The 26,096-nt window shown below is 44.9% G+C and overlaps 1 protein-coding gene across 1 annotated transcript in view; it reads right to left on the minus strand.

Annotated features, from left to right (window-relative positions):
* Positions 1–25,879, minus strand: part of KDSR (3-ketodihydrosphingosine reductase) — a 39,097-nt gene extending 13,218 nt beyond the window's left edge. The window contains exons 1-7 of the mRNA XM_060029179.1: positions 25,685–25,879; positions 20,576–20,665; positions 18,504–18,560; positions 13,955–14,020; positions 13,667–13,762; positions 6,225–6,416; positions 209–292 (exon numbers count right to left, since the gene is read on the minus strand). Of these exons, the coding sequence (XP_059885162.1) occupies positions 209–292; positions 6,225–6,416; positions 13,667–13,762; positions 13,955–14,020; positions 18,504–18,560; positions 20,576–20,665; positions 25,685–25,792 (693 nt within the window). The 5' untranslated portion in view covers positions 25,793–25,879. The remainder of the gene's footprint in view (positions 1–208; positions 293–6,224; positions 6,417–13,666; positions 13,763–13,954; positions 14,021–18,503; positions 18,561–20,575; positions 20,666–25,684) is intronic.
* Between the last annotated feature and the right edge of the window lie 217 nt (positions 25,880–26,096).

Raw genomic sequence — 26,096 nt, forward strand, 5'->3', positions numbered from 1 at the left:
TGGCCTTTGGAAATAGGGCTACATCCTCCAAGACTCTAAATGAAAGTTCCAGAAAGTTCGGAGGCCTCTTGCAAGCACATAAATTGAAAGGAACTCAATTTTCTGACTGATGAAAGTGCCCCCAGGCCGAAGGGTGGAAAAACAGTAAATGGGAAAACGGGTTTCCTACGTTCAAAACTCGAAACAGGGCACAGAGAGGCATACTTACCTTGGTTTTGTTTTCTTCTGCAAACCCGGGGGTGTCTGTGTCTGGTGGGTAGGCAACTGTGACATAAACATTATACGGCTTCACCTGCATTTCAGAGACAACATCGACCCCTTCAGTAAACAAGATACAATTTCGCATCCTCCCTTATCAACCTGCACTGGCTGCCAGGCAGACATTCTAAACACAGCCCTGATTTTCTCAAAAGGTGGTGAGACCAACAGGGTGATTCTGTAAGAGGAGAACTACCACCAGGTGAATCAGGAAACTCCTGGCCCTGAAGATCATTTAGAAGTAAAGGCAAAAAGCTCACCCAACCTCGATTCCAGAAAACAGCTGGCCCTGAGCTAGGGAGATTCGCCTCCTTCTAAGTTTTTTCCACTCCCGCTGACCAGGGGCCTGGGAGCTGCCCGTGAGGAGAGCAGATGATGCTAAGGGGAAATCCGCTCGTCCTCCCTGCCACCGCACACCACTTGGGCTCGGTGGCCAAGGCCACGGGACAGGTCTACTCCTCGGCCATCAGGAAGGAAAACAAGTTTGTTTTCCACAAGAGGGGTTTGTTTTCCTTCACGGCTGCTTCTCAAACCCTCGTTATGTGGATTTCATTTGCAAAATATATTGAGATCATTCAAATCCCTTCCCCAATGCCCTTCTTGTGCCACCCCAGACCCAGGTCTAGAATTATATCCATCCCCTGGGAAGTGTGCTGGTTCAGGAACTCCCCGGCCAATGAGGGGCTCAGGGGTCACTTCCTCCGCCACAGGGCCAGCAGACAGGACGCTCCCCCGCGTGGACCCCCCCAGGTCAGACCAGGACAACCTCACCTGTGAACCGTCTCATCCCACATCTATACGTGCAAACTCCTTCCCAGCTTCTCTTCCCAGCTCCCTGGCTCTCTCTGGAACAGAATCCTAGGCTTGTTTACCTCACTGCTGGGTCTCCTCACTCATAAACACACCTCCGACAATTCTAGAAGATTCTCCTGCTGGTCGGACAGGACACACCTCTCCCACTGACCCCGTGCTCCACGCTCGTATCTGGCCCTGAGGCTTAGGGACGCTAAGCAGGATGGATTAAACCATCAGAATCTCTGCCACGACTTCTGTTTGCTTCTGGCTCACTGTTTAGCCGCACGGAAACGCCTAAGGAAGTTGGCAGCGGACAGGCAGCTGGTCGTGAGGAAGACCACTGTGCGTCTTAAGGAAGCTGCAAGTGACAATATTATATTGCTTCCTCGTGTAACAGCCTCTGAGAGCATCCCAGGGTCCTGTGTTACATTTGGCTTTTTTTCTCCCTACTTCCTTCTGTGAAGCACGGTCCTCAGGGCTGCAGAGGAGCCACAGGGGCAGGAGAAGCACGCGGGCAGGAGAGCCTGGCCAGCCAGCCCAGGAAGTGCAAGAGCAGAGGACGGTATCCCTGCTGGTTCGGTTCCAGGCACCTAGGGCGTGAGAGTGCATTCACTCAGCATCGCCGGGGCCTGTGGCTTCAAGGCCCGGCCGTGCTCGTCAATAGCTTGGGATTCGGCCCGGCAGTGAAGCTGATGAGCAAGCAATTCCTCTTCCACTTGTTTTTGAGATACTGACTTTAAAAACTGTCTCCCATGGCCCTGCCCTTTGCTGTGCACAGACCAGAGAGAAACACCACCAAAAAAAGAAAAGCCAATAAGCAGTAATTAGACAGCCCACCCAAAGCCTGAAGCTGACTGCTCAGACGCGGTCGCTTCTGCACTGCTCCGTCCCCGGCAATGACCCAGGACAGTGGTACTAAGCTAACATAAGACAGGATGTCAAAGCAGTGTTTCTCAAAGGCAAGGTTATAGCTGAGCTTCCAAATGGTTAAAACAGCTTTCCAGAACAGCTTTTTCCCGGGGTGGGCACAGATTGTCAGGGTTGGGAGAAACCAGTCCAATCCCTTTCTGGGTACTGGTGTCCTCCCTACAATCACGGAGCCAAATGACCCTCTCAACCTATGGCTGGATACCTCCAGTGGCTAGTAACCTAACCGCTGTATGTATTAATCCAACAAATACTCACTGCATTATTACTGTGCCCTCGTGGAGCTTACAGTCCCCTGAAACCCTTGGTTCAATAATTTGTTAAAATCTGTATAAACTATATCTACAACCTTCCTTTAATTGACTGATCCCATAACCCCGGCAGAAAAGGAAATGAGGTTCATTTGGCTTCACTGGTTCTTGCTAAGACGAGTGCTGACTCCTCAAGCCCACTTCTGCTAAGAATGTATAAGCCAGGACTTCACTGATTCCCATTTACGTAGCCCCTGTCTGCGTTTCCTTGTTCTGCTCACTGACCATTCTGTCTCCCCCACTGCTCTGCCCTAGTCCCATCCTGTTACCATTCCCTCCCTTCTACCTGGCCTCATTCTCAATCAGAAAGACGCCCTACGTGTTCAAGAACTGGCTTATTACCAAAATTATCTCACCAAAGGTGTGCTGCTCCTCACTCCATCAAAGCCAAGGCATGGGGGCTGGAGAAAGGATTACAGCTGTTGACATGAAGCTCCAGAACTAAAGCTCGGCTTACTTGTGGGCCGTGGCGGGAAAAGACAGGGTTGGGGGGCGGGGCATGAGGCCAAGGGAAATAGAAAGGGGGACACCTAGTTTTCTTTTACTTGGTGTCTGCTACCACATCTTTGGCTACACCCCACCTCAGAAGTCTGCTTTCCAAAAAGATCAACTTCTAAAATCTTTAAATGATGTATTTGTACCTAAAAGACTGAGTCAAAAAAGGACGACCAAAAAAAAAAAAGCCAACAAAGCATTCTTTCAAATTTAGTCATTGTATGTAAAACATTTCTAGGTCCAACTTTAGTCTGAGGGTCAAGGGCTGGGGTGGAGAGGAAGACTTAGGAATTCATTAAACCAAAAAAGAATGATAAACAGCACTTAGAGTCTGACTAAGTCTAGAAGGTTTCATTCACAAAAACACAAAAATCACCTTGGCCAAACAGACCAAATGATCCAGGTTTCAAAAACAGGATATGTTTGTAAGGAAACAATTGTTTTGATGCAAGTTCTGCTATGAACAAACTAGATTTTGATTACTGAATTTACTTCCCCTCAAACCTACTTTCCATGTACGTGTTTAGTTTTTGGTTGTTTTTTTTAATTAATTTATTTATTTATTTATTTTTGGCTGCGTTGGGTTTTCGTTGCTGCGTACAGGCTTTCTTTAGTTGCGGTGCACGGGCTTCTCATTGCGGTGGCTTCTCTTGTTGCGGAGCACGGGCTCTAGCGCGTGGGCTGAGTAGCTGTGGCACACGGGCTTGGCTGCTCCGCGGCATGTGGGATCTTCCCGGACCAGGGCTCGAACCTGTGCCCCCTGCCTTGGTAGGCGGATTCTTAACCACTGCGCCACCATGGAAGCCCTATGTGAGGGCATTTTTAATGGAGTCCAAGTACGGAGCGAAGTCAAGCTGACCAGCAAGTCCAGACCGGCCACTTGCAGCCCGTGAATCACGCGTGTCATCAGGAGGCTTCAGGGACTCGTCTGGACTAGCAGCTCCTGTCTTTTCCCTCTGCTTTATCAACATCTTCTTTCTACCCGAAAGGAAACCAGGCTGCCTGGATCATACACTTTGCCCTAAATGAGTGAATCCTGAAGGCGTTCTGCAAGACAAGACTCGGGGACAAAAAGCCCTCGTGCACAGACCTTTCAATTCCAAACTATTCCTTCTCCTACTGGGTTTCTGAGACCGATGTGAAGGGGTGAGGCAACCCCTGACCTGAATTATAGATACGTTACAGAGGCAGACAGGGAGCCAAAAGGCAGAACGAGAAGGCATGGACTTTGTTACTATTTCTGTCACAGAGTAATGAGGTGGCTCTGAGCAACCCAATGGCTTTACTGAAGACCCAGTTTTATTATCTAGAATGTGGCATAACAACATCTGCCTCGTATATTTCACAAAACTGTTATAAAAATAAGACGGTTATTCATAAAGGGACTTTTCAAAGTAAAAACTACAAAAGAAATATCGGTGTTCTTGTCGGAAATTTCACAGGCATACGTGCCCCATTGGCTAAGCATATATGACAATGACCTGTCATTGATTAAGAGTATCAAGGACATTGATGACAATGAAATTTGTGGCTGGTTCCTTTGGGATGAGAACAGCACAGTCTACCAGTCCCTAAGTGGCAGGTCGGGATTCTGTCACTGACCTGAGAACACGTCTGCACTGCATTGCTCATCCGATATCTGGGCAGCATGGCACTCTGCCATGTACCATCACGGGCTCTTCTGGGGGCTCTCTGAATCAGGGGTCAGCAAGCTATGGCCCTTTGCCTGTGTGTTTACTGTCACATAGCCACACCCGTTCATTTAAATCTTGCACAAGGCTGCTTTCCTGCTATCCCAAGAGATGTGAGTAGCTGCAGTAGGCACCATCTAGCCCTCAAAGGCTAAAATATTTATTCTCTGGCCCTTTACAGGAAAAAAATTTATCTACCCTTGATCTTAATCATTAAATGGGATTCTCAAATCACACTCTTACTATAAGAGGATTGGCCACAGTGAAGTTTCCTGGGGGTTTCTTAGCATCATGATGTTAAGAATCTAAGTGTTAAGTGTTATATTTCAGTATACAGCTGACCCTTGAACAACGTGGAGGTCAGGGGCGCCGACTCCCTGCACAATCGAATTCCACGTATAACTTTCCAGGAGGCCCTCCGTACCCACAGAGCTGCATCCACGGATTCAACCAACCTCAGATCATGAGGTACTAGTCTTTATTGAAAGAAATCCACAAATAAGTGGGCCTGCGCAGTTCAAACGTGTGATGTTCAAGGTCAACTGTATATAGAAATAGAAAGAATTTTACCTTAAAGTACGTGATTTTGGAAAGATACATGCGATGCTCTCTAAGCATGCCCATGTGACAACAATGCAGAAGTCTACTTCACGCAGCTGAGGAGGAAGGTTATACACATCTGACAAGTGCTTATTTTATGCTCATCCTAACCACATCCTCCTTCCACAAGATGTTCTATTCACTGTGAAGATAAAACGCACTCACATTCAATATTTCTTTAGGATATTAAAATATAAGTATCAGGAAAGCCAAATGCAATTTTTAGTTTCTCATTTTTACAAACAAGGAAACTGAGATCAAGCTAAATGAATCTGTCTAAAAACTGAGAGCTACACAGTAGCTCTTTCTTCAAACACGTTAGTTTTATTAGTCAGTCATAAAGGACAGACCTTTTTTGTTAAAGGGGTATCTTTAAAAATGTTAAAGAACAACAACAACAAAAAGTTAAAGAATAAAATATCTTACAAACACTCACACAGTATTAGGCCAGTAAAGGCACACCTCACTTTATCATGCTCTGCTTTACTGCGCTTTACAGATATTGCATTTTTTACAAGTTGAAGGTTTGTGACAACCCTGCACTGAGCAAGTCTATTGGCAACATTTTTCCAACAGCATTTGCTCATTTCGTGTTTCTAAGACACATTTTGGTAATTCTCCCGATATTGCAAACTTTTTCATTATTATTACATTTGTTATGGTGATCTGAGATCAGTGATCTTCGATGTTATTACCAAGACCCACTGAAGGCTCAGATGATGGTTAACGTTTTTTAGCAATAAAGTATTTTTTAATTAAGGAATGAATGTACATTGTTTCTTTAGACATAATGCTATGCACTCTTAATGGACCACAGTACTGTGTAAACGTGGCTTTTATAGGCACTGGGAAACCAAACAATTCATGTGACTCGCTTTATTGCGATATTCACTTTATTGCATCCGGAACCGAACCCACAAAATCTCTGAGGTACGCCTGTAATGCTACGAAGATGTTAGTAGTGCTAACTGTGTATTAAATTTTTATGCAATGAAAAGCATGTTAACTGCAAAGTTCAGGGGTTGCGTCAATTCTCCTTCACTAATGCCAAATCTACAAATCTCTAATTTAACACAATGACACGTGTAAGGAAGTTACAGACTAAAGGGGAACATATATTGCTGGGCTGACTGAAGACAGCTCTTACCTCCATCTGCAAAGCTTCCGCCAATCCCCTGATGGCAAACTTGGACGAAGAGTAGGCTGTGAAACCAAATAAGCCCAACTGCCCCGCCTGGGAGGACACGAAGACAATCCTGCCCACGCGGCGTTCCTTCATGGTGGTGATCACCGCTCGGCTGGGGTACACGCTGCCCAGGTAGTTGACGCTCATTAATCTCTGCAGGGAACAAGGAGGCCACGAGAACTAAGCAAGGTCAACGCCCCAAGGCTGCATCCCACGGGCATCCTGCCTTCTCACCAAGTCTGAGCTCGTCAGTGGAGCCCAAGTGACTGGGAGCTCAGCCGATCTGCTGAACGAATGAAGGCCTAATGATCCTGTAAGTGACCGTGACACACAGGACCTACCACTGGGAGCCTATTTCAATCTAGCCTTACATTCTCACGACGACAGCACTTACATCTTTCCTGAAGACTGGTCAAAATTAGTCTTCTCCTTATAAAAAGTACACTGCATGTTACAGGTAACACTTTCTGAGAAACAGTTTTGAGGAAAGAGCTTCAAGTATTTCCAGCCCTATTAGTTGTAAGTGACAGGAAGACCACAAAGAGATGGGGACCGGGGTTGACAGCAGCGACTGCGGTGTAAAGCCTGGGCTCTACCATTTACTGCCTATTTGATGATGAACAGAAAAGTCAGACACTCTACTTATTTCCTCAGTGAAAACAGGGTTAATATGGGTGTGATCTCACAGGCCTGCAGCAAGGATTGAAAGGAAACACAAGGCAAGCGCCTGGCACAGCCCCTGACCTGCAGCAATTACTCAATAAATGTCGGCTCTTATATTATGATGGGTAAGAACTCACAGAGGCACCAAGATCTACTTTCCCCTCATCCTGGGAACTCTTAAAAACCTTACATTTTCAACCTGAAAGTCTCAGGATACTGCATTACAATGTTTCTATATTAAAAGTCTTGTAAAAATACTCGATCTATCACCATGTGAAACCAAACACTTCACTGGCAAACTTTAAGTCCATCATGAAATGTTAACTCAACAGCATTAAGTAACTTTTAGAAACAATGACCAGAAACACCAGCAGGCCAGGGGGAAATAGTTTAAAAAAAGCAGAGGGCAGGGCTTCCCTGGTGGCGCAGGGGTTGAGAGTCTGCCTGCCGATGCAGGGGACACGGGTTCGTGCCCCAGTCCCGGAAGATCCCACATGCCGCGGAGCGGCTGGGCCCGTGAGCCATGGCCACTGAGCCCGCGCGTCCGGATCCTGTGCTCCGCAACGGGAGAGGCCACAACAGTGAGAGGCCCGCGTACCGCAAAAAAAAAAAAAAAGAAAAGAAAAGCAGAGGGCAGACGGTATTTACATCGTGACTGCAACTATTTTGAATATTAAATAAAAGTACATATGCACAGGTACAAAACCAAAGAAATGTAGAAAATTGTGAGTGACTATGTTAGGATTCTGGGATTCCCATTTTTCCCCCCCAAATGTTTTTTAATATCATTATATTGGTTTGACAAAAAAAGAAGGCATACTGAAGCCATGTGTAAACCTTAGCTCCCTTCAGAGACCCCACTAAAATCTCAATAGAGATCTTTTTCAAGGCAAGAATCCACGTGAGCAAAGAAAATCGCAGCAATGACATTTCGGACGTTGAAAAGAATGACGAGTGAGAACTAACCTGGCAGAAAGCTGAACGCGAGGTGAGGAGAAGATAAACTAAGAAGCAAGGTTAAACCACAGAAGCCCCCAAAGGCCCATGCAGCACACCAAGCACCGCTGGGGGCAGGAGAGCAGGCGTGGGGCTGGAGGACAGGAATGCGGACGGAGTCTGCTTAAAAGAGTCACATAGACAAACCCACCCACCGTCATAATCAGAGATTTCAGTACCCCACTTTCAATAATTGACAAACAAGCAGACACAAATCAGTAAGGAGACAGGAGACCTGAACAATGTTATCGACACTGATCGAACACTCCACCCAAAACAGCACAATACCACCAACCCTCGGTATCCATGGACGATTGGTTTCAGGACCGCCCCCCCCCGCCCCGATACCAAAACCTGCAAATGCTCAAGTCCCTCATATAAATGGCACGGTACAGTCAGCTGTCTGTATCCTCGGATATGCGGGGCTGACGCTATATATTCTTTTCAAGTGCACAGGGAATGGCTATAAGATAAACTATATTCTGGGCTATAAAGCAAGTCTCGATAAATTCAAAAGGATTCAACTCATGCAAAGTATGTTTGCTGACCACAATGGAATTCAACTGGAAATCAAAAAGAGAAAGATTTCTGGAAAATCCCCCAAATATTTAAAAACTAAGTAACACTTCTAAATAATCCAAGGGTCAAAGTGAAAATGGAAAGGGAAATTATACAATATTTTTAACTGAATGAAAATGAAAACACAACTTATCAAAGTTTGTAGGATGCCGCTAACGCAGAACTTAGGTGGAAATCCACAGCACTAAGTATCTGTGTTAGAAAAGGGAAAAAGCCTTAAATGGATGACCTCAGCTTCCGCCTGAAGAAATTATAAAAAGAAGAGCAACTTAAAACAGAAGTAAGCGGAAAAAGAAGTAATAAAAATAAAAGGAAATAAATGAAATAGAAAAAAAAAAAACAATAGAAAAATCAATAAAGCCAAAAGCTGGTTGTTGAGAAGATCAACAAAATTGATAACTCTGTAGTCATACTGGTAGGAAAGAGAAGGAACACAAATTATCAATAACAAAAATGAGAGAGGTGACATCACTACAAACTCTACGGATGTTAAAATAATAATAAGGGAATATGATGAATAACTTTCGTCAATTCAACGAGGTAGATGAAATGGACAAATTCCTTAAAAGAGACAAGCTACCAAAGGTCACTCCAAAAGAAACAGATAAAAAGATATAGATGTAGCCCTTCACCTGTTAAAGAAACTAAAGTTAGAAACCTTCCCACAAAGGAAACCTCAGGCTTCACTGGTGAATTCTACCAAACCTTTAAAAAAGAATAAATCAATTCTACACAAATTCTTCCAGAGAATTGAAAAGGAGGGAATATTCCCCTACTCATGCTATGAGGCCACCCTGACCCTTATACAAAAATCACAAAATAACATTACTAAACAGTACAGCTAATATCCCTCAAGAACAAAGAAAGGATAATAATAATCACAACCAAGCAGCGTTTATCCCAGGAATGCAAGGTTGGAAACATTTGGAAACTAGTCAATGTAATTCACCGTATTAACAAACTAAAAAAGAACTCTATGATCATCCCAATAGATGCAGAAAAAGCATCTGACAAAATTCAACATTCATTCCTTATAAAAACTCTCTGCAAACTAGGATAAACTACTAAACTTGATAAAGGGCATCTACCAAAAACAAAAAACAGGGAGTTCCCTGGTGGCCTAGTGGTTAGGATTCTGGGCTTTCACTGCTGTGGCCCTGGGTTCAACCCCTGGTCAGGGAACTGAGATCCTGTAAGCTGTGAAGTGCAGCCAAAAAAAAAGAATTAAAAAAGAGAACAAAAACAAACTACAGCTAACATCATACTTAAAAGACTGAGTGCTTTCTCCCTAAGGTCAGGAACACGACAAGAATGTCTGCTTTCACCAACTTCTATTCAACACTGTACTGCAAGTTCCAGCCCATGGAATAAGGGTATGCAGATGGGAATGAAGAAGTAACACTTGCAGATGACACGACCTTGGATGTAGAAAGTCCAATGAGTGCTAGAATTAATAGTGGAGTTCAGCAACACTGCACGATCAGTACACAAAAATCAATTGTATTTTTCTATATTAGCAATGAACACTCAGAAATTGAAATGAAAAAAACCATTTACACTATCATCAAAAAACATGAAATACTGAAAAACAACGTGCAAGACCCATACGCTGAAAATGACAAAACACTGCTGAGAGAGATTAAAGAAAACTTAAGCTAAATAAATGGAGATATATATTATGTTATAAGGGTTAGAAGACTCAACGTTATTAAGATGTCTGTTCTCCCCAAATGGATCTACAGCAGCAGTGTAATCCCAATCAAAAACTACTCTCATTGATAGCTACAGGTAGATAAAACAAGATACACCTCCAAGAACCCACAGAGAAAACCACTGAAAAGGAAAATTAAGAGAAGTGTTGGTATTCCCCAAGACCACCTCCAGCGTGGGCGATTCGCTGCAAGGTCTCAGGGGACTCTGCACACGGCTGTGCTCACGACTGAGGCTTATCACAGTGAAAGGACACAAAGCGAGACCAGCGAGGGCAAAAGGCACCGGCCAAAGTCCAGGGGAAACCAGGAGCACATTTCCACGAGCCCTCTCCCCGTGGAGCCACACAGGACATGCTTAATTTAAGTCTCCCGGCAATGAGTCACGACAGCACAAACTACTGTGTACCTGCGATTTACATGCATGTGAACGTCAGCAAAATTAAAATGAAAAATACTCCAAACAAACCAAAGAACATAATTGAGATAGAATTCATCTTAAAGAAAAAGGAACTCTTATCTTCAGAAAATGCATCAAACGTGGTAGTGTGTGTTCTAACAGGGGGTGTCGGTGATAAGCCCACACCTGGACTTGACCAGAACGAGGCAAGTGACCAGACCGAGGTGGGAGAGAGCAGAGGGGCACGTGATGGCCTGCGAAGGGGACGCCCTCTGCAGCACGGTGGCCTCCTGCCTCCTCTCAGGGCAGCCAGGGGTAGAGGGGCGATGGCCAGAGACGGCGGGGCCCACAGCAAACCATCCGTGGAGCGAGGCCCTGTCACTGGAATAGAGCAACAGGTTTGGGGTTAACCAGGCTTCCTCTTTAGAGCCCAGTCCTTTCGGAGGTGAGGCCAATTCCAACATCCCCTGTCAGCTGCTTAAGCCCCTGCGCCGTGCTGACCTCTGTTCTCACCGCCCCCACTCCACGGTGACCCACGCCGGCAGCTGCATCCACTTCCCAACACCGCCGACCCTTGTCTTAATCACCCTGACAGTCCTCAGTCTCCTGACGCAGCAGGCAGAAGGAGCCTCTAAAGGCTGCGATGCAGATCTCACTACTCCCCAGCCTGGCTTCAACCCCTTCAGAGGTTTTCAGCTGAAATCCACAGTGGCCCCATCCCACGTGCCCAGGGCTCAGGAAGCTCTGGCCTCCTGGCCTCCTGGTCAAGCTCCTGGAGTTTGCCCGGCTCTTTCCACCTTGGGGCCCCTGCAGCCACTGGCTCTCCGGACTGCATCTCCTTCTTGCTGTCTCTGCACCTGCCCTTCGGGTCACCTTCCACACTGTGTAAAAGAGCCTCCTCTTTTCCTTTCCCATTTCCTCTCCCCCGAGAATCAATACTGAGCGCATCTGTAATCACACTGCTGAGAAGCTGGATCCTGCCTGGTCTGTCCCACCTTAGCTGGGCCAAGCCTTTATACTCTCGCTCGCCACAGCATCCCCTAGAATGACACTCGATTCACTAGAGGCTTTCTCGAATATTGGTGGGTTGAATGAATAGAAGACAAAGGACATTAATATTCACACACAGCTACCCTGAGCTGAGCGTTATGCACCCAATTACGCTACTTCATCCTCATGGCCCTGGGCGCCATAGGTCCCATTCACAGAGATGCAGGCTGAGGATGGAGGAAAACCTGAGGCCAGAAGGAAGAACGGTTTGCCTGAGATCACAGTTAGTAAATGGTTAGACTTGAAACCAGCTGTGCTAAGATTTAAAACTGGTTTAGTCTGATGCCAAAGGCCAGCTTTTCTCCTACTGTCCCATGCTGCTGGGGACAGAGCAACAAATAGTCTGTGTGCGTGGGTACTGGTGTGGGTGGGAAAGAAATCGATTGTTTTTCTAAACGAAAGTGAGAGAGAATGAGAGACAGACAGACAGAAGGAAGGAGATAGTGTGCTGGAGACTGAAGGTTGAGAATAAAGTGAGTTTTTTAAAAAAGATTAGATTTGTGCTTTTTTAAATATTTCAGCATGCTTCATATTCTATACATGAATTGTACTTCTTCCTTCATCTCACCTGCTTCACGTTTTCTCCTTGTCATTGATACCCACACACAGTCACCTGTTTTTTTTTTTTGGCCATACCGAGTGGCATGCAGGATCTCAGTTCCCTGACCAGGGATCGAACCCGCACCCCCTGCAGTGGAAGCACGGAGTCTAAACTACTGGACCGCCAAGGAAGTCCCACACAGTCACCTGGTCTTATACTCTCAGTTTCTTCTATTCTTCTCAGTTATAAATCCCCACAAATCATTCACTCCATTACCTTCGGACTTCCATCAGACCCACAACTGGAAACAATCCCTCCCCTTCTGCCCCTGGACACACCCCACGTCCTGAGGTCTTAGCTTTACAACTATGCATTTATTTATTACAGCCACATAGCTACCTACACCTCCATCCTCTTTGCCGTCCACAGCCAGTCAAGGTGAGTCTGCTGATTCTCCCTTTATATCATCTTTCACGCACGCACGCATGCACGCACACACGCATGCACGCACGCACACATACTCCTCTTTCGCTGGCCGCCTCTGAAGTCTCTCCCCTCATCATTTCATACCTAGACTACAACTATTTCCCACAACTGATTTTTTACACAGCTGTTGAGAAAATCTTCAGAATCTCCCTGTCAATACTTAGAGATAATGGTATACAGGTCAAGACAACTATCTTTTATGCCGAGTTGATAAAGGAGCCTTAAGACACTAGAGTCCCTGCTACGGCATCCCTCTGCTTCCCTCTCCATCTGGACTCGCCTAGCTCGCCTAATCACAGAGTTTACGGTGCTTTCCCACAGTCCGCCAGAAGCAAGATGTCCAAACTGCTGCTCTTGGAGTCTCCTCTTCCATAAGAGGAGGATGCATTTTAACTTCACAGAGCAAATCATTCAAAACCCATGGCTAGCAGGAAGGCTCTAGAGACCAGTAAGAAAGAGATGGTTGATGCAATGTCAACAAAAGAAAAACATGTTTTGCACCTAAGAAAGCCTTCAGATCTGATGTGCGTTTCTTTGGCTGACCTTTTTAAAAACATCAATATGAATATGACGCATTATCTTTGTCTCTTGGTTTCAAAACTCTAGAGTCTGCTCTTCACCTTTTTTGGGTTTTCATTGTTAAAAACACTGATACCTGACAAGAAAATCCAGCCTCTCTTGGCGTACAAAGAGCTCTCTTGATGATATGACCTCAGTGAATCAACGCAGTAATCTGTGTCAGGTTGGAGGTTTCATTCCCATTTTACAGCTGAGGAAACCAAGGTCCAGAGACTTGTCTAAACTTCTAAGGCTGGATGGTCACTGTGACTAAAATCTTGTCCATCCTCTAGTTTTCTAAAGCTTCTGTTAAATCTGAACGCATTTCACCTATTTCATTCATAAAGCCTTTAGCCAGGAATGAGTCCTCCCTTTTAGTGCATGGGCTACCCCAATGAGGAAAAAACAAATGTTTACTTACTTCAAAAGTACTAACTTCAAGATCTTCAAATTTTCCTGCAAGTGACATTCCTGCACAGTTTACAAGCATGTCCACTGGGCCCAGTTTCTCCTGTGCCTGGAAAAATGTATCAGAGTGGGCATTAAGAAAGAGAAGGAAAGAATCCCTTAGTAGCCAATCAATGCCAATAAATAAAATCTATAAAACTATTAAATCTACAAGGAAGATATGTCAACTCCAAGCCACACACCAAAATGGCAAACCAATCGAAAGGCGAGCGGATTAATTCCAATTAACCCAACCTCTTACTTGTTTTATGACATTCTCTACTTGGCTGTAGTCTTGAGATACATCAACTGATATACAAAGCACCACCTGTTAGAGAAAAAAATAATCAAAGCTATGCAGGGGTCTGAAACTACCTTTAAAAGAACTTTTTTTTTTTTTAAATTAAAGGCAATTTTTTTCCAATAGAGAAGGAGTCCAGTTTTGGAGGTACAGATTGCAGGGTTTGAAATCTGCTGACAATGCAGTTCGGAGAGACAAATGGGGTCAGGGGTACACTTTCTTGAAGAAAACTCTTTTGAGCAAACTCAAAAGAATGTTCTAAGAAATGCTGGTTGGAGGGTACAGACTTTCAGGTGGAAGATGAATAAGTTCTGGGGATCAAATGCTCAGCATAGTGACTATTGTTATTAATACTGTACTGTAGACTTGTAATCTGCTAAGAGAGTAGATCTGAAGTGTTTTCACCACACACACAAAAGCGGTAACTACGAGAGGTGTTGGCCGTGTTAATCCACTTGTTTGCGGTCACTCTTACACAGTGTAAACATATATTAAATCGTCACGTTGCAGACCTTAAATATATACAATTTTTGTCTATGTATGCCTCACTAAAGCTAGAAAGAGAAAAGAAATGTAAAAACTCTCCTCTTAAAACGCAACTAGCCTGCAGTGACAGGAAGTACATCACAAGCCCTGTGCACCCAGGAGTAGAGGGAGAAACGGGGTGCAGAGGGGCAGGGCAAACTCCAGGGGTGATGGAAATGCTCTGTGTCTGGATTTCAGGGGTGGTTTCACAAGCATTCAGTGATACATCCGTCCAAAGCCATCCAACTGAACTCTTTAAATTGGTGTGGTTCATTGTACACAAATCCTACCTCAATAAAGGGGTCAAAAAATAATAGCAAACTTAATAAATACGTTTAAAAAAATACTCCTCTTGGAGCAGTATCAGAGCCATCACTGCCCTCTTGGGATTCAATACCAGTAGGTGGAATAAAGAGATAAGTCAACAGGATCTACTTCCAGAAGCCTCCTTAGTCCAGCCGGGCTGGGAGGCTAAGCTGGTGGAATCATCTCACTAAGCCAAGGGCAGATCTGGGCCTGTGGGAGCCGGGGGGAAACCAAGTCACATTTGGTTCACTCTGAGATTTGCTTGAGGTCCCTGACTCTGGACTGAACTGCCATTTACAGATTTTCTAGATGAGGGGTCACCAAGCTGAGGCCAAGCCCACCTAGTACAAACCTGGCCATGTTTAGGGATGCACAGCACAGAGGGATGGTGGGAAGAGCTCAGCCATTTAGTCTTTGAAAAGGAAGGGAGGGAGGGAGGGGAAAAGGGGGGAAAAGCATGTATCTCGGTGCTTACTTTGTTTGGGGAATGTATGTATTTATTTATCTATCTATTTATTTATTTGGCTGCGCTGGGTCTTAGTTGCGGCATGCGGGATCTTTTTTAGTCACGGCATGCATGTGGGATGTAGTTCCCTCACCAGGGACTGAACCCAGGCCCCCTGCATTGGGAGTGTGGAGTCTCAGCCACTGGACCACCAGGGGAGTCCCTCGGTGCTTACTTTGATAGAAATTTATGAAATAGAAATTAAGAACACTAATGGGGACAGTGAGCTACTGTTTTCTTTTGGTTTTTTTTTTTTTTTTTTTTTTGCGGTGCACGGGCCTCTCACTGTTGTGGCCTCTCCCGTTGCGGAGCACAGGCTCCGGACGCGCAGGCCCAGCGGCCATGGCTCACGGGCCCAGCCGCTCCACGGTACATGGGATCTTCCTGGACCGGGGCACGAACCCGTGTCCCCTGCATCGGCAGGCAGACTCTCAACCACTGCGCCACCAGGGAAGCCCAAGCTACCGTTTTAACTTTCCTTTTCAGACAATGTTTTCAAATCAGAGCTTAGGCCTCTGACGTAGGAAATGTTCTATGTTCCCAGGGAGGTCACTGAGAGAAGCAGAAGGGTGTTTGCAGTTTCTCAGCCTTTCCATGGTTTCCTCCCTGTTGAGACTGGCCGCCAAGCAAAGTGGAAGACAGAGCGTGTGTGTACGGAAGGGTGCACACACCCACGATATGCACCCAGGTGCAGCTGCAAGTCCAAGGCCGTGTGTTGTGGTGGGAAGAACAGGCACGGCACTGGGGAAGCCGGGGTTCCAATCCTGTCCCTTCATTCACCAGCTGAGCGGAACCCAAGACGTTTGCAGTGGTCTCATCTGTACAGTAACAGCGTCACAGGCTAGTGACGAGCAAGATCCCTTCCAGCTCTAAGAAGCCACAATGTGAGAAGTGAGGCCAAAGGGCTGGATAAAAAGAGCCCCGTTGCCTTAGGACTGATAACATCAGGCAGGAAGTTGTATTTAATGCAAGAAGGAACCCCATCCTAATGGCCTAAATTCCTATGAAAAGGAAACAAGCCCCTTCGCAAACGTAACCTGGAATATTCCAGACTAGTGGGCTTGTCCTTGAATTTTATCCCATCATCATACAGAAGACATGTTTTAAAAAAGAGAGTAGGAATCATACAATTAATTTTAAACATGCCTTTTCATGTGGTATTAGATCACTTACTGTGAATAAAACCTATCCCACAGGTCAGTAACATTTCAAAAAAAATGTTTACAAACTCCCAGGAAAAAGAATGCCCCCAGGGCACTGCTTTTGCTAAGAGGAGTAACAAGCCGGCTCTGGGCCCAGCGGCAGGATCAGGCTCCCACTTGCCCAGCCCAGCCCGATGATCTTTGCCTTCCTTGCTGTGCAAGTCAAGAACTTTCCACATGACCTGAAGCCTCCTGATAGATGAAGGAGTGGGGATAATGAGGAAGAAGCCAGAGCAGAGAGGGCGCTAGCAGCAGGCGTGACTGGCCTTCAGCCAGGACATTTCAGATCTGTGGCTCTGGACGATGTTTCATTCTCTATCAGAAGTTACAGGGATATTTAAAAAAACAGAAAACTGGGGAGATTTGCTGAGCTGGCAGCTTTCTAATGTTTGTGGGCTTCAGAGGAGATACAGGCAGAGGCCACGGTACTAGAGAAAAACTCACATAGGTGCACAAAGAGAGGTGGACGAGGATTTTTATGTGCAGCATAGAATGCAAAAGAAAACAAAATACAAATAGCCAACAAGAGGCAACAGATTAAATAAACTCTGGGGTACTCAATATTATGCCACAGCAGTTTCAAAAGATGAGGCCGACTCATTTATATTGACATGCAAAGTTCTCTAATATATTCTCGTGGAAAGAAAAGAGGCAATTAAAACTACAGTGAGACACCACTTAAAACTCATCAGAAAGGCAAAAATTAGAAAGTCTGCCAATACCAAGTGTTGGCAAAGAGTCAACGACCACTACTGGTGAGAGTGTAAACACTTTGGTGATGCATACGCTCAACTCAGCAATTCCATTTCTAGGTATATTCCATTCTTGCACAAGTGCACAAAGGGATACACTTTAGTAATAGCAAGAAACAAAGCAAACTAACAAAAAAACTGGAAACAACCTAAGTATCCACCCAACAGTAGAACTGATGAATGGAAGGTTGTCTATACATACAAGAAAACACTAGACAGCAGGAAAAAAAAAAAAAAAAAAAAAGAATGAACTACTACTTTATGCAGCAACAGAGAGGAATTTGAACAATAGTATCAGGTGAAGAAATAAAGTTGCATGAGAGTACACAAAGAATGATGTTATATAAACCTAGAGAGAGAAAGTAGGTTAGTGATTGCCTAGGGCTAGGAGGGGGTTGGGAGAGAACAAGGAGTGACTGTTAATGAATATGCGCTCCCTTTATGGGATGATGAAAGTATTCTACAATTGATTCTGGTGATAACTGTGCAACTTTGTGGATAAGCTAAAAACCACCGAATTGTACACCTTAAATCAGTGAACTTTATGGTATGTGAATTATATCACAATAAAGCTATCAAAATAAGAATGATGCCATAAAGTTCAAAAAGAAGCCGAAGTAAACAATACTCTTCTTAGTGTCACATGCATGTATGGACAAATGATTTTTAAAGAGCAATGGAAGAAGTAACACAAAAATCAAGTTGGGGGTTGCCTCTAGGAATGAGACGGGAAGATGAGGCGGATGGGGGGAACAGAGGAGCCTTCAGGGGCCCTGGTAAATGCCATTTCTTAAGCTGGTGATGAGTGTGTGGTTATCAATTTATTATTATGTTTTATACTAAAATATATATTGTATATATATACATACCATTTTATTCACCAAAAAATTCCACAACCAAAAAAAAATTTAATACCTCCTTCCCCTTAAGTTAATTTGAATAAATAATTGAAATGAAATCAGTTTCTAGGAAAGCATTCTGTTATTTGATCATTTGTGTGTGTATGTGTGTTAGAGTCTATACATTGTTTTTGGTAACAACATGAAATCCTAGACAATTCAAATAATTTCATCTTTTTAAAGACAGCCTAATATGTATTTTAATTAGGAAAAGCTTACGTGCTTTCAATGAACTATTCACAGTTGAAGTACCGCTTCTCTTCCTCTGCACACCTGTGTTGATTAGTATAGAAAATGCGTCATGAGGGCAGTAATTTTTACCTGTTTATCATTAATAGAGTGTTTTTCGATTTCTTTCTTTGCCTGCAACAGTTTGTCCTGAAAGTAACAGAGAACAATTAGTTCTACTGATTGTCTATTTGTCCACTTGTTTGTTTAAAAGGAGAGAAAAAGCAATTAGTTGTACAAGGATTTATTAAATGCCAAAAAACACGCAGGACAGCACCCATATTGCAGAGCTATGGTGGACACACAGCTGCAAAGTATGCTAAGCTATGGCTAAGTGAAAGCAAGTTTTAAAATTCACTGCAGAGAAAGATAATAATAAAAATTAATGAACCTTAAAATCCCTATTATCAGTATGAATTGCTAAGGGTCACCCTATCAATTCTAATAAATGTTTTAATTTGACGTTACTTAGATATGAAACAAGAACAACCACGCTGATATGCAGTGCTTCCCAAACTTAAGGGTACATGTGATTCCATGTCAAGGATGCTTTCCTACGAGATCGTCCAACGTTTTCCTCCTCTACGGAAAAGCAAATATAGTCAAAATCAGTTTTTAGACGGACTAGGTAAACCTATGCCTGGATACTTTCAAAGATACTCTGAGGACAAGCAAAGCTAACCCACGTAATTGTGTAATTCTTCCAAGGTCTCAATTCTGCTTGTTTTAGTCATTTTCAAGAAGACAGAGATCGGTTTACAGTGCCTTAATTTGCTATAAAAGCTGAAATTTAAATACATCATGATAGCAGAGAAGAACAAAAGGGGGGAATCCTTCCGAAAGACACGTGGGTTTTTTAAACAAGAATGTGCCTATAATAAAATTATATTATTCTATTAATGAAGATGTGCACCACCTGACTTTGCCAAAATCAGAATAGAAAATTACACTAGAAAATAAAGACTTTATCAGTGCCAGAAGGCTCATTCACCTCCAGCAATGCCAGGACCACAGAAAGAGCTTCTGAGCACCTGAAACGCTGGCCTCCCTGCCTCGTTTTTCATCTGTCTTTTGTCAGATATCAGCATTGTTTAAATCTCACAAAATGCCATTTTCTCACAGTCGTGTTTTCAGTCATGGAAGGTGGCTTCAACGCCAAAGCAGATGCGTTGTTGGAGGGGTCAGGGGATAAATAAAAGGTAGCTAATTCTGCCTTTCTTCATTTTTAAAAGAAATGATGGACGCCCGAGCCTAATTCTGGGTCATTATTTACGCATCTCCCCCGGGCCCCCCGTGACCTGCCTTCCTCACTGGGCCCCGCTCAGCTGTGCACCCCTACCTGGCAGCCACCACACTACCACCCTCCTTATTCACAGGTGAAGCCAAATCCCCCAATCAACGATGCCGCCCTGGAGCACCCACTCTCTCCGTCAACCCTCCCTTCATTTCTTCATCCAACAAAGATGTCTGGAGCACCCACTGTGATCCAAGCAATTAGGCCAAGCACAGAACGACAGCACTGGGCAGGACAGCCGTGGTCCTTCCCCCGCGCATAGAGCAAGGGGACGCCATGACTGCTCGTGGGAATACAGTGTCACTGCTCTGGGCTCTGGCAAGAATAACAGACACTTGAAAAACAAAAAGAAAGAAAGAAAAACAGACCTTGTGTTGACTCGGCACAGAAAGACACATGTTTTGCTAAACTGCTGGGGAAGAGTGAGATTCCCCTGCAGGGTCTGGGTTTCACTAGAGATGGAGCTCATGTCATAAGCAAATTATAGAGAAACACCTACACGTCATCCTTCAGGACTTAGGAACGAGCCCCACGATGGCTGCTGTCGGCACCTCCGGGGAGGTGGCGGGCCCCGCGCTTCCTGTGGCCAGGTGTGTGCTTAACTAGGTTTTGGCCGCTCCTAGATCTGCAGTGTCCATGATGTTGCCTAAGAGTTGCTGGCACTGAAAAAATATCTGTGGAACTAACCTGACTTCAGCCAAGAAGTCTTTGTCCCAAATACAAGAAATAACCAGTGGTTCAGGAATCACACCTCCAACCACAGACGTGAGCGATTTCCCCACAGGTGTGAACACTGTGACGGTCGCATAGCCTCTGTGACTAATGTAACGATGAATTAGTAGGTGAATAGTAATGAACCTAGAAGACTTACCTCATTTCGTGCAACCAGAGTTATAAAAGCTCCTTGTTTATAGCACTCGATAGCAATGCACTTTCCGATGCCACTGGAGCCTCCTGTAACCTAAAAGCAGAAATTAAGAAATCTTAGCACTTGAAATTTCCCTTCTGTGGGAAGTTTATTTAAAATAACTATGATGGGCTCTAAAACCCAACCTACAGGAACTAAATCTTCAGCTATTGTAGCATCTTCATCCCAGACCTAATGAATGGAGTTTAAGTGCAGACGTGGAAAGATTACACTGTCAGCCGGGCCTGCGTTGTTTCCAGTACTGAGCTATCAATTGCACACCCATGATATTTTTCTGAGTTCACTGTGGCGGGGGGGCGGGGATGAGAGGGGGAAATGCCCTGTACATCTAGCTAATAAACAGTACATTAGTCTGATAATTCGAAAAGACACATGCACCCCTATGTTCACAGCAGCACTATTTACAATAGCCAAGACATGGAAACAACCTAAACATCCATGAATGGATGAAGATGTGGTATGTATATACAATGGAATACTACTCAGCCATGAAAAATAAAGAAAGAATGCCATTTGCAGCAACATGGAGGGACGCAGAGATTATCATACAGAGTGAAGTAAGCCAGACAGAGAAAGACAAACATCCTATGATATCGCTATACGTGGAATGTAAAATATGACACAAATGAACTTATCTATGAAACAGAAACAGACTCACAAACACAGAGAACAGACCTGTGGTTGCCAAGGGGGAGGGGGGTGGGGGAGGAATGGATTGGGAGTTTGGGATTAGCAGGTCAAACTAGTATATACAGAATGAATAAACAAGAAGGCCCTACTGTATGGCACAGGGAGCTATATTCAATATTCTGTGATAAACCGTAATGGAAAAAAATATGAAAAATTTTGCTGTACAGCAGAAATTAACATCGTAAGTCAACTATACTTCAATAAAATAAATTAAAAAGTAAAAACAAAAAACACTAGTCTGCCTTTGAGTCCAAACCCAAATGAACCATTTCTTTACTACACATCTCCTATGCATGACCAGCTCTACAGGAGATGAAAAGAATAATCACTTGCATATACTTATGATATTTTAAATGACTGCTTATTATAAAGTAATACATGATCACATGGAAATACCGAAAAGTAAAGCTTTTCTTCTTGCACTAGTCTAACCCTCACCATCTATAGCTCAGCCATACTGGCTGTCTTTTGGTTCTATGCTCTCTCCAACCACAGGGCCTTTGCACATTCTATTTTCCCTTCCAGGAATGCTCTCCTCCCCTCTTTTCATCTAACGGGCATCGATTCACCCATTAAATCTCAGCTCTACCTCACTACCTCAGGAAAGCCTTCATGGACTGCCCTCTACCCCACCGCAACCCACTTTGCAGCATTGCATCCTCTTTTTTCTTTGCTTTACATCACTCCATAACCAAACAGCCATGCATTTACTTGTGTGATTATTTGATTCACAACCATCTCTTCCATTACCACCCCATAAACTCCATAAAAATACCAACTCTATCTTGGCTCCCCACTGTATCCCCAGCGCTTAGTACAGTGCCTGGCATACAGGAAGGACTCAATATATATTTTATTTAATAATACGAATGTAACATTACCTTTCTAGTCATTTTCCCTATACACATCTTATAACATGGGCCAGGGGAGTGGGGGGCCTGGAGTTGTCAGGTGAGGGGGGAAAGCAAGTGTCAGAGAGGCATCTGTCCTTACACGCTTCTGCATCCTACTCTAAAAAACATTATTTTGTAATGTCTGAGGTTAAAAAACTAAAAGGCTTTACAATATTGCATTAAACAGCCGTATCAAAAAATATTTAACTATTTCCCTATTGTTAGACATTTAGATTATTTCGAATATTTTACTGTTAGATATAAATCATGCTGTAAAGAATATCTCTGACCAATCGATCTCATGATTTTAAAATCATCATGACATCCTCCTACACAATGTACCTATGTCCATGGGACGCCCCTACTTTCTCTTGAGCCTCAACTTCTCACTAATGAAGGGATTTCTTTGGGAAAATTAACCAATTATCTACCGGTTACTGTAAAAATATACCTGCTGCCCCAGCTAACAGTTGCCTCTGAGGACCTCCTTGTTATTGAAATATTTCATGGGTAGTTTTGGCTTATGAATTTTCACCAGATATTCCAATTCCATAGCAATTAGCAAGGTCCCTAAAAATGTCCTTAGCTGTTTCATGATGTTGTTCCTGCTGCCTAGAGGTCCCTCCACTCAACATCTCCCACACAGCTGCATTTCCAAATCCTACCTAACTCGCAGAGGCCAGTTCCAATGTCTCCTCCTCCAAGAATTTTTTCCGGACTCTGTCCCTCTGTCCTGTCCTTTGCCTGTCACTTTCTACTTCATGCAGTTACTTCGGTACCTGCCTTAGCTCCCTTAGCAGACTCTAAGTTCCCCGACAACAAGCACCAAGTCCAAGTTATCGCCCTCATTCCTAGCACAGCACTTTGCATAAGCAGTTGCTAAATACTTGTCTACATTAATTTGCAAAATGGTGTACGATGCCATTTCCCTGAAAAAAATATAATGCCACAAAAACCTTGTAAGTAAAATTTCACTATTTGTTATTCAGTGAATTGATAGAAGCTGAAGTGATGAGGTTATTGAGAAAATTTATATGCTCTAAAGGGCCATGTAGATATTCCAATTATTGCTGGCGTTTTTTCTAGACCGTAATAGGTAAGCAAGCTATGTAAAATTACTGCACAGCCAAGGACAGGGGTAACCTTGTAAGATTTGTCCATAAAAACAAGAATAAGACTTCAACTTTTGGGTCAGGGTTCATGGGAAACTGACCTTCTAGGCCAAGCCAGCTAATTCATAAAAGGTATCTAAGAATATACATAAGTCCATCTAGACTATGTTACTCTTGATTGGTATAAGAAAACATAAGAGATTTTCCTAATGGCTGAGAAAAATGGTAAATATGTATTGAGTTGCCCGGCCATTGGTAAATTGAGATGTGAGACCCTAAAGATAACAGTTTAATTCCTTTCTTTGTTACTCCCTCTTACTGTTCATTGCAAATATTGTTTTAAATGTTACTATCTCTTTATTTGCACCATATACCTCTTACTGAGGGCAAGAGAAGGGGTGCTTTGCTGAAAGGACAGCTGCTCCCACCCATCTCTCCAAAAGGGAGGACTTGATTTTCTAGTTCTCACCAAGTCAGTTAAACAGCTTTTTTTAAAAAAAAAAAACAAAAAAACAGCTGATTTAAATAAGTATATACTGTGTAAGACTTGCTGAATAGGTTTACCACTGTAATTAGAGAGATAACACTAGTTTATCAGAATTGCTCTAAAAACAAAACAAGTTATGACCTAAGCCTGCTCATGCTTCCCCATCAGCAAGACATTCTAAACATTGGCCCCTTTTCTAACACGACTGGGTCTAGTCGTAACAACTCTCAAGAAAAAAAATTACACTTTCACTCTTTTTATGACATTAAAAAAGAAGACAGATGGTGACATCATGTGTATTATTCATGTCATCCTCACATTATTTATAGTGGCATATTAAAACGGGATGGTGAAAATAAGAAATTCTTCGGGATCTACCCCAGGAGATGTGTTTATTATCTTATCTACAGCCTGCAGAAGCATGATGGGGCTGGTAGGACCAGAGTCAACATCAACTGAAAGTCCCTTGTAAACACTGAATGAAATTTTTCATTACTGCTTTGACTTTACATTTTTACAAGTTATGCTCTGCAAACACCACTTCTGAAAATTCCAACTTTTAAAGCCACGCTTTTGAGGCAGAAGTCTTCTTGCAGATGTGACGCTTTCAGACTTTAGCATGACTGTAAAATTTTGCTCTTCTCTCCCTCTGTAATGAATTTACACTCACCTCCTCCTCTATCTTCCACATCAGAAATAGCAGGATTTGGAAAAGCACTAATAGTTTTGTGAGAGAAATTAAAGAAAACATATGTTCCCATTCACAAACTCTGTGCCGATTTAAAGCACACTAAAAGCAATGACCATTCCATCCCATCCCAGTTCAGTGAAGAGGCTCGGATTTTAGCGGAGACACCCATATGTCACCTCTGGCACCAGGAGGATTTGCACTGCCAGCTTAGTAACAAATTTTGCTTATTCATAACCTCCCGCCTCAATGTCCCCGGGGTTGTGAGAAAATCAAGTAAGAAAACGGACCAGAAAGCCACAGCAAAATGTGACGTGCTGGGCGCAGGTAAGAAGGCATTCCCTCTGTTTAAGAAAGGTGCCCCACCTGCAGAAAAGGGATCCTTGAAGACATGAGCTTCTGGTAAGAAACAAACCAAATCCATCCACATCCCCTTCATTCCTAAAGCACTAACTAGCCAGGTCGTTCCGCTCATCCCTCTGACTCCAAGACGACGGCAGAGGATTGCACTGGGACAGCAGTCAGTCGACCCCAGGCTGAGCTCACAAGAGACAGGCAGTGTAGACTGTACAGAAGCGACTCAACACCGCTAGCCAGGACTGCCAGCCCACCGGGTTTAGAGCAATCCCGTCCCCCCGCCAGGTGAGTCACTTCCTGTATTCCTTTGGCAACTGTCACTCGCACAGGCCACCTTCCAGTTCCCAGCTGCCTCGGCGGGTCCTGGAGGCTGGGACCCGGTTCCCCGCTGCCCGCCTCCTTGCGACCCCGCCGGGACCGCGCGCCTTGCCCGGCGTCGCCACCGACCGCGGTGTCCTTGGCAAAGTTTCTCAGCCTCTCTGTTCTTCAGTTGACTCATCGGGAAACCCGAGGACAAAAATATCCAGATCCCAGGGATGCCCCGGGGATTAACGAGAGCCTCCCGAGCCCCTGCAGTGCGGGAACCCAGCTCGCTGGCGCTGCCCGCGCCGCCCCGCTCTCCGGCCCCAGGAGGAGCCAGAGGCAGCGGAGGGCGGGTCCCCGAGGCCCTCCGAACAGACAGTGCAGGGGCGGAGGGCGGCAAGTGACCCTCCATTTGGAGAAGGGGACGTCGGCGGCCCGGCCTGAGTCGCGGACCGGCGCGCCGGGGTTCGGGGCGACCGAGCGGGCCGGGAGGCGGCGGCGCAGCAACAGGAGGCCACTCACCACCACATGCGCCCCGGGCAGGGCGAGGGGCTTGGGGCTGATGAGCGGAGACACCATGTAGAGCAGCAGCACGAACGCCACGAGGAAGGCGGCCGCCAGCAGCAGCATCGCTCGGCCGAGGCCGGGGCCTGCGGCGGGCGGCGCAGGCACAGGCGCACAGGGCTCGGCTGCGCCGGCGATCACGCGCGGCCGCGCGCAGTGCGAGCCCGGTGTTTGGGTTCGCGGCGCGGGGCGGGGCGGCGGCCGGAGGGGAAGAGGCGGAGCCTGCGAAGGGCGCGACCGCGGGGGGTGGGGCTTCCAGTGGCTAGAGCGTCGCGGCTGCCGCCCGATTGAGCGGACGGTCCTTTGGGGTCCCCGAGCTCCCAGCGTCGGGATGGGGTCCCGCACCCTCCGCCGGCGAGATGGGCTGCCT

The sequence above is a fragment of the Delphinus delphis genome, chromosome 13, assembly GCF_949987515.2.
Source record: "Delphinus delphis chromosome 13, mDelDel1.2, whole genome shotgun sequence".
Lineage (NCBI taxonomy): Eukaryota > Metazoa > Chordata > Mammalia > Artiodactyla > Delphinidae > Delphinus > Delphinus delphis.